This window comes from Corticium candelabrum, chromosome 1 (assembly GCF_963422355.1).
Source record: "Corticium candelabrum chromosome 1, ooCorCand1.1, whole genome shotgun sequence".
Classification (NCBI taxonomy): domain Eukaryota; kingdom Metazoa; phylum Porifera; class Homoscleromorpha; order Homosclerophorida; family Plakinidae; genus Corticium; species Corticium candelabrum.
Window position 1 is genome coordinate 7,777,882 of NC_085085.1, and position 8,550 is coordinate 7,786,431.

At 42.5% G+C, this 8,550-nt stretch overlaps 3 protein-coding genes across 4 annotated transcripts; 1 reads left to right on the top strand and 2 right to left on the bottom strand.

Annotated features, from left to right (window-relative positions):
• Window positions 1–44: 44 nt before the first annotated feature.
• On the top strand, window positions 45–2,332 carry LOC134183410 (ADP-ribosylation factor-like protein 3). Of its 2 annotated transcripts, XM_062650936.1 has the most exons (5): window positions 45–203; window positions 257–307; window positions 370–468; window positions 1,792–1,878; window positions 1,939–2,332. In XM_062650936.1, the coding sequence occupies exons 1-5, from the start codon at window positions 60–62 to the stop codon at window positions 1,978–1,980; spliced, it is 423 nt and encodes a 140-aa protein (XP_062506920.1). In that variant the 5' UTR covers window positions 45–59; the 3' UTR covers window positions 1,981–2,332. The 2 variants fall into 2 exon arrangements, with proteins under 2 accessions (XP_062506920.1, XP_062506929.1); XM_062650945.1 differs by lacking the exons at window positions 1,792–1,878; window positions 1,939–2,332 and adding an exon at window positions 1,585–1,762.
• Window positions 2,333–4,695: 2,363 nt separating this feature from the next.
• LOC134191186 (zinc finger protein 862-like) lies at window positions 4,696–6,688 on the bottom strand. The gene has a single exon (XM_062659808.1). It carries the CDS (start codon window positions 6,686–6,688, stop codon window positions 4,853–4,855), a length of 1,836 nt encoding a protein of 611 aa, XP_062515792.1. The 3' UTR covers window positions 4,696–4,852.
• A 359-nt stretch (window positions 6,689–7,047) lies between these two features.
• Window positions 7,048–8,126, bottom strand: LOC134191278 (vertnin-like). The gene has a single exon (XM_062659910.1). The coding sequence runs from the start codon at window positions 7,750–7,752 to the stop codon at window positions 7,048–7,050; it is 705 nt and encodes a 234-aa protein (XP_062515894.1). The 5' UTR covers window positions 7,753–8,126.
• Window positions 8,127–8,550: the final 424 nt, after the last annotated feature.

Here is an 8,550-nt window from a genome sequence, read left to right on the forward strand (position 1 = left end):
CAGTGATTGTACTAACCTTTTGGATGAAAGCCGTAACCATCCATTCACTTTTGTCATGAATGAGGCTTGATAAACTGTACAAGATGAGTGTTGTAGATGGTTACATGTTTATGGTGTCCAATTCTAATATGAATGTTTGTATCTTAGGTCAGAGAAAGATCCGGCCTTACTGGAGAAATTATTTTGACTGTACAGATATATTGGTTAGTAAATTGTCAGCTTCTTCTGTTTCTTGTGGTCAACGGAATCTCAATAGATATATGTGATTGACAGTGCAGATAGGAAACGGTTTGAAGAGACAGGGGAGGTAGGAGAACAACTTGCTTAGACTACGAGAACAAATTTATGGATTGCATTTGTACCTACTAGGAGCTTGCACATTTGTTAGAAGATGAGAAACTGCAAGGTGTGCCTCTTCTTGTGTTTGCTAACAAGCAGGATCTCTTCAGTGCAGCTCCAGCTTCAGAAGTGAGTTGTGGACCTAATGAATATCGGACTGTAATAAACTGTTTTTCTGGCTAGTCACTATATGTTTTTGTGTAGTGTACAGTATCACTGTGTTGCTGCATGCTTACAAGGCTGGGGCTTATATCTGAATTTTTCCAGCATGCCATAAAATACTGAGTGGAAACTACAAATCGCAACTGCTTTTGAGCAAGATGCTGAAAGCATTAGTCTGTGCAAATGCTCCACTGAAATTTTATACAGCAATGTCATGAATATGCAACAGAACTTTAACAATTCAAACTGTAACCATTAATTACATAATGTAAAATTACCCCCTTTAACCTAGCATGCGTGTTTTGTTTCAATAGTATTACTCTATTAAAGCGTTGTCCTTGGCCATTTTTTCCTCCTTTTCTTCTTCATTGTTCTTTATTGATAATTTGTCAATGCTATGCTATTGATACTACATTTACTGCACCTACTGCATTGTCTTCCATGTGGGCGGTTTGTGCTCTACTTTGAAGCATGGGTAGATGATAGCCTCACCTACCCAGCTCGTCCCTTACCTCTGCTAGTGGTTTGGTATGCCCAGTGATATGGGCTCAGTCTCAGAGCCTTACCAGATCTTGTGAACCAAATTACCAACTTTGCAAGATAGTGACACTTTGGAAACTATTCTGGAAGGTGTCTATTTATTCCTTTGCATTGCACATATTTACTGTCACAATCCTATCACAAGAACACAGTGGAATGTTACTGCCATGAGAATTTGTACGACCATATGTTGGTGTTACTAATCACAGTGACCCAGTCACCCATGGTATTGCAGTGAGTGTAGTGGTAAGTGTGCTGAGTAAATTTGAGCTCTGAAGGTAATAACTAGACAGGAAACATAACTGTAGTAAGCATCTTCCAATAAGAATGGCTGAGGTAATTTGTTTCTTTGCTCACTAGCTAGCTACAATAAAATTGTATATCACTTTACTGGCATCCACATTATCAAAAAGGGCAATTCTCTGAATGCACCATCTAGTTGAACAAGTGTCTTAGGTCACCTCATTTGCTTTTCATTGGGGCTCCAAGACTGATCCCTAATCACCGAGGACCAAATCACTGGCTACATTTGCTGTTTGGCAGGTAATCTCCTGCCAATTTGTGTCTGGGGCTCTGAGACTGAACCCATATCACCGAGACCACCAAATCACCATGACACAAGCATTACATGTGCTACCCTAGCCGTGCCAGTACAGTTACCAGACCCGGTCAAACCGATTTTGTAAGCCCCGGCTTATTGGCATGCAGAAAAATCGTTGTAATATGCTAATTGTGTACTGCATTTGTTAGATCAGTACAGGATTGCAACTACATACAATTCGAGATCGTGCTTGGCAAATTCAGCCTTGCTCTGCTCTTAGTGGGGAAGGAGTGAGAGTAAGTAAATCTTGGCATTGGTCCTGTGGCAACTGATATGCAGGTTGTTATTCGATATAGGATGGCATGGAGTGGATAGTGAAGAAAGTAAAAAAGAAGTGACACGTGTACTCAAGGGTGTCAGTAGATAATGATACTATAGACTGACTGGATTAAGTGTCATATTGTAGGTTACAGCAAACTTTTAACACATACAGCTACAACATTTTTTAGCTGTACTGTTCATATGGGACCTGAACTGTGATTGGTATTTGTCATGATGTGTCATGCTGGTGATATTCATGTCATGAACATTCAAGACCATTTATGATTCTCCTCAGGCTACATCCATTATCTTCTAAGTGAATATCCTGTGGATTGTCTCATGAAGTCAGTGTAACATTGAAACAAAATACCTTAGCCCGGATATCCGGGCCTTGGGTAATAACTTGACAATATATTAGCTACAACTCACTATGTAATTCCCTGTCATGTCACTGGAATGCATCTATAATTTCACGTGTCATTATCTGTCATTCTTCAAGGCATGATGCAAATTCAAAAGAGACGTGTTGCAATTGTGTAATGACCAGAACACTGGCAGCTTAAGCCTGCATTTCTCAGTTTCATCACCCATTCCAATAGGTAATTGTTTAATTAAAATTGTACGCGCATTAGGTTCACTTTCTAGTGCCACAACCCATTAAGTTCACTCCTTGATTAAATTAAATCAAAAATCTTCGTAGTGCAACTGTTGCGTCTGCCCACCTGCAGGAAACAAGTGATTTTTTGACATGAAGATGACATGACAATCTATGCATTATATACTAATTTCACGGACTTTGTTCCTTTTGCCTCATAGCAGGGAAATGGCCGGCTGGACTCTAGAGCCTAGTAAGGTTGTCTATCACGGTTTCATCATCGTCTGCCTTCCTGAAACACATGCTCGTACACACAAATGGACACGTATAGACTATGTTACGGGTCGTTTGAAGGAAAGCTAGAGTCGATACACACGCACAGCGGAAGGCACGCAATAGACAAAAGATATAGGCGTATAACTCGCACCACTAACTTTAACACCACTGTACAACAACTATACCTCTAATATACCAGTCAGCAGAATATATACGTAAGCGGCACCGGCATTCAGTCACTTCGCTTCAGTCAATGTAAGTACCTCCCCCTCTCCCAAACGTTATGATAACTTGAGTAACCCAAAAATAAAATAGTCGCCTGTTGACACGTGACACCACTCCCCTCCAAGTTGAAACTTCGGGACTTCAACCTTCACTCCCAGTCACCGTCGTCAAGCGAACGACTGAGAAAGTCGGCGGCATTATTATCTCGTCCCCTGATGCCCTCGATCCGCATTCTAATCCCTGAAGGTATAAAGCCCAGCGCATTACGCGATCGTTGATAAACTTAGCCTTGCTTAGATACTGTAAAGGTTGATGGTCTGTTTGGATAGTGAACTCGCGACCATACAAGTAGCATAGGTATTTTTCACTGCCCAAACAACAGCCAAACATTCTCTTTCAATAGCCGAGTATTTTCGCTCGGCTCCGGTGAGCTTCTTGCTTTCATATCCGACTGGGAACAATTTGCCGTCGTGAACCTGGAGTAAGACGGCTCCGACACCCACCTCTGATGCATCAACACGTACGCAACGTGTATGTATGGCTGGTCATGATCGGGAAGATGTAACACAGGTCTGCTCGTCACTGCATGTTTTAGCGATGTATATGCTCTCTCTTGTGGTTCCCCCCACTCAATCTTGTTGAGTTGCCCCTTTTTGGTAAGATCAGTCAGAGGTACGGCCACCGCGCTGAAGTTGGGAATGAAATCTCTATAAAACCCCGCGAGACCTATAAATGCTCAAAGGTCTTTCTTAGTTGTGGGTCGCGGTGCACTGCGTACTCTAGAGATGTTCTCTTCGTTTGGTTCGGTCATGCCTTTTCCAATGTGATGGCCAATAAAGTCTAAAGCCTCAGCTCCGATCAAGCATTTTGACGGTCTCACTGTCAAGCCTGCCCTTAGAACCCGCTCCAATACCTCACGAAGGACAATTACGTGGTCCTGCCACGTCAGTGTGTGAACTATGGTGTCGTCCACATATGAGTCTCCCTTTTCCATCCTTGAAACAATTTCCTCATTGCTCGGACGAGCGTCGCACTTGAATTCATCATCCCAAACGGCATCTTTAGAAACTCATAACATCCATCAGGGGTAACAAAGCTGTTTTGCTTATATCCTCCTCAGCGACGGGAATCTGCCAGTATCCTTTACTTAAATCTAGCTTGGTAAAGAATCTACCTTTTCCAAGCTTTTGCACGAGCTCTACCATCGGAGTTATCGGATCAGGGTCTGGAATGGTCAGTGTTCGTCAAATCGCTACACCTGTTAGTTGTCCCTGGGCTACCATGTACCCATGTGTTGGTAGCCGGGAAAATGTTAGGTTGCCCGTCCTAAAAGTGCAGAAGCTGCTTAATTTACTAGCCAATTAAAATAGCCAAAATATTTTGGGTATTAAGAATTTATGTCTAATTGTATCCATAATGACATCTACATATGTTGCTGCCTTTAATTTTAATAATGAGAAAAGCACATAGACTACCAATTTTGAAATTTAGACTAAGAATTGAGACGATCTGAAATAGCTGTTACTGCTCAGTGACTGCAAGAGGTGTTATGCTCTAAGCCTTAGCAGCTAGTTTGCAATATGCAAGATAAAGGTAGACCTAACTACTGTCTGATCCATCAGAGCCGCCACTACTTTTCACATTTGTTTTCTTTGTGGGAAGACGATGGCCATGAACGTGTCGCCAACCAGTTGACCCAAGAATCCAAGCATTTATGGCGGGATCAGGGTCAAACTTCCGAAATTCTGCGTTCACATTCAGCAGTGCTGGGACTCATAGTGAGCATGATGTGCACAAGGTGCAGAATATTCGAGAGGTCACCGTCAGGGTTGCTGAATTCACCTTTCAATAGATCAGTGTAGACCGAAAGTATAGGAGAGGTTCGAAGTGAGACTACACGGCGTTTCAGTTTCCGGTGGAATCCCCCACTCACTGCGAACACTTTCCACATTGCAGCTGGCATTTTTCATTGCTAACTCAAAAGCTTTAACTAAACCGCTGATGTCGTCATGACCAAAGCTCTTTCTCTCGGTTTCATCGTATGGCCATTTCTTAAAGTTTAATGCTGCGAAATGTGACGAGGTTGGATTTTTGAAGCAACCAAAGTGCATTTTCAGATATGACAAAGCACCCTTCACAAACTTCTCTGCGTCGTCATCTAAGTCGACAGTGGTAACAGTGTTAGCATGGATGCCACCTCTGGTTGATCGCTGAGAACTAAGTTGCAAAGTACCACATGTGTTCTCATGTGCATTGAACATAGCATTGAACTTCTTACGATAATCTCCACATTGCTGTAGAAGGTCTGATAAAGCATCAATGCAATCATCAATAATGATTGGCACTTCAATTAAAACAATGTCGTTCTGTTGGAATTTTCTTGAGACTTTAGTCACAATCGCAAGAAAATCTAGCATCATGTGAATCCAAAAGATAAAACGGAGACTCAAGATGGTATCTAATATACTTCGACCTCTAGACTTCTCTTCGCTACTGTTTCCGGCGTCAGCAGCCATATGCTCCAGGTGGGCAGCTAAAGATGACAAGTTCTGCAGGATTGCTTTGAGAGCCCGCTCTTTACTAGCAACCCACCTAACTTGCTTGATATCAGAAAAGGACTTGAGCTCTTCGTCAAGAGTAGATGCAGCTTGTTTCAGCTCTCGTTGCCGTTTAGGTGAATACCGATATATTTTGAAAATTTCCTTAATACTTGCTTCAAACTCTGCAAGATATGGAACCGCTTTAACTGCATCAAGAATGCCAAGCTCTAGTTTGTGAGCAACACAGTGAATTACAACGGCGCAAGGATAGTCTCTGACCAGCTTTGCTTTGACACCGTTGCGATCACCCATCATGACAGCAGCACCATCGAAATTCCCGCAAACAATGTTGGCCCCATGCGTACAGAGCCTGAGGGTATCCTCGGGTTGTTCACTAATAACTCTTCGCAAACCATCCTTTAGCGCTGTATGTACTCCATCTGCGTGAGCGTGTTCCAACTCTATCAATGCAGCCAACCTAGTCACTGGTCGACCAGTCGTAAGATCAATGTAGCGAACCATGACAACCTCCTGTTCCACTACAGTCAAATCTGTTGATCCATCACAAATCACCGAGAGATAGCGACACTGCTTTAAATCATCAGCAGTCTTGCACCTTAGATCATCAGCAATATACTTCGTGAACAAGGCTGCAGACTTATCGCGCAGATAGTTCTTACCTAGATCAACATCATTGGCCTGCTGTACCTCACAAATGTACTCATAGTCAAGAAAAGGCTTGCATTTCTTTGCAACAGCGTATGCTGTGCGAAACAAATACTGATAATGTTGCCGTTCTTTGCTATGAAGAGAAAGAAGGCCAGCTTCGATCTTTGTAATCTCGACGTTCACTGGTCCTGCTCGCATTTCTTCAGCACGTACACATGCAATATGCTGTCTTGACAAGTTGTGTTTCTTGATGGGATCTATTCTAGAGTTCGTCGAGCCAATAAAAAATGCACTACGTTTGTCGGCAATGAGTGGATTGTTTACACAGACTCTACATTGCATAAAATCAGGACGAACGCTGCCGTCATTGTACTTTTCTTCCACGCATATTTGTAACCAAGGGTAATGATTTCTCCATGTCGAAACAAACTTTTTCTGTCGCTTTACAGCATCATATTTAACATCATATTTGCCTTTCATAGTTGGCAAAAGAGAACACCCTGATGTTAATAATCACAGTGCTGTTGTAGTTGCTGTTGTTGTTGTTATTGTTGTTGTTGTTGTTGTTGCCTGTGTTATTGCCGTAGGCGAGGTTGCTAGTAATTGCAATTTCTGGTCATGTAGAGCATGGCTACTTTCATCAAGTGATGAGATGGAATGTTCAGGTGATGGAATCTTCACATGAGATTGTTCTGTTTCTAGTCCTGCAAAGCCAAACAAAGTTTGTTGCTTTGTCTTTTTTGAAACTGGATGAGAAGATTTATTTCTTGCTGAGAGGCGTTTCCTTGGTTTAGCAAAGGACTCGGTCGTTGACTTTCCTTTGGTTCCAGTTGAGACCGTCATTGGGATGACAAAGGCACAAAATGGTTTGGACTGGGTGAGTTGCCCACCGACATTGTCATGCAAGACCACATGATTATTGCGGGGATTTGTTCCTGCTGCAGTTCTTGTTGCATTAGCTGACGAGGATAAAATGTAGCATTCATGAAAGCATGGCAGGCGAAGCGAAACTTTGTTGGGTAGACAGAGCGTACTGGGCGTCCAAAGACAGTAGCCAAGCCAGCTAATTCAAGCATGCCACACCAAGTACCCAACTTTGAACATAATCTCACTTCTGCTTCTACGCCAGCAACGTATGAATCACGAAGAGAAGACTTTTGCATCAGCAATGAGGAAAACGTGTGGCTTGGTCCATCGCCAAGAGTTTGGGAAAGTAGATCTACACATTGACCGTCACCACTGGCTTGACGCGCATGGCCTAGAAACAGATCAGCATAGTGCTCGACGTTGTCATCTACCTCTGTCATCACAGCAGCACGAAGTTGGTCATGGTGGTCCTCTTTGCCATAAGCTAGAAAGCTTGCAGCCCGAAAGAGACAGTTACCATCTCCTAGCACTTTCACTGGTACTGAATTGTCAGGAGCATCCTTTGGCAGTAACTGAGTAGCAACATGATCAATTTCAAAGCTACCAATGGTGGGCGTTGAAAACAAAAAAATCAGCCATACCGCACTACTAACATTCGTGTTGAGCTTGCTGAACATTAACAACTACTACTTCTAATCCTAGTGCTAGAAACTGTGTTCTTATATAGATTGTGTACTTGGCATAGACCATCTGGATCATTATCTCTCCATGCCCCATACTCAGTGCATACCCTAGACTCTAGTCATCCGGTTGAGTCACAGTCATCATCCGGTTGAGTCATCCACATGAGGGAGCATCATGGGTCTACATGTGATATCAGGTTGCCTATTATATAATTGTAATCTGGTGGGTGATAATTACTAGGAGCTTTTCTTGTAACGTAATGTTAGTTACACAGTCTCAAGTAAGAAGAAGAACAAAACCAACCAAGAGCAGAGAATGGCAAATACTCATAAAACAAAGGACTATGCTTCAGCTGTGGAACTTACAATACTTGCTCTACTTACTAGCCACAACCATTAAGCTCACAAGAGGAAACCATTAATTTGAAGTCACGTCAGCTTCTAGGAATCTGACCTTGCTGTCGTGGTAGCTGTACAGTGTATTTACAGTAAGAACCAGTTTGTGACTGTGAACAAATCAAACGTTTTATGTTATCTACAGGATTTATCTACATGCCCTCTACAATGACATATCAATATCTAGAAAAGTAGGAGAAATATGCTTGCTGACAGCAACTGTTGACAGCAGTAATTAAGCCACTGGGTAGGCGTTTTCATAAATGAATGCCACCTGCTAAGGCTATTTGTCCGTAAGTTGTTGTTACTTGTTGCCCCATGACCTACTTAGACCAGTATCGCAACTGATACTGAGAACAATAGATGCTATTAGTATTCACACCCTTCACCCTTGCT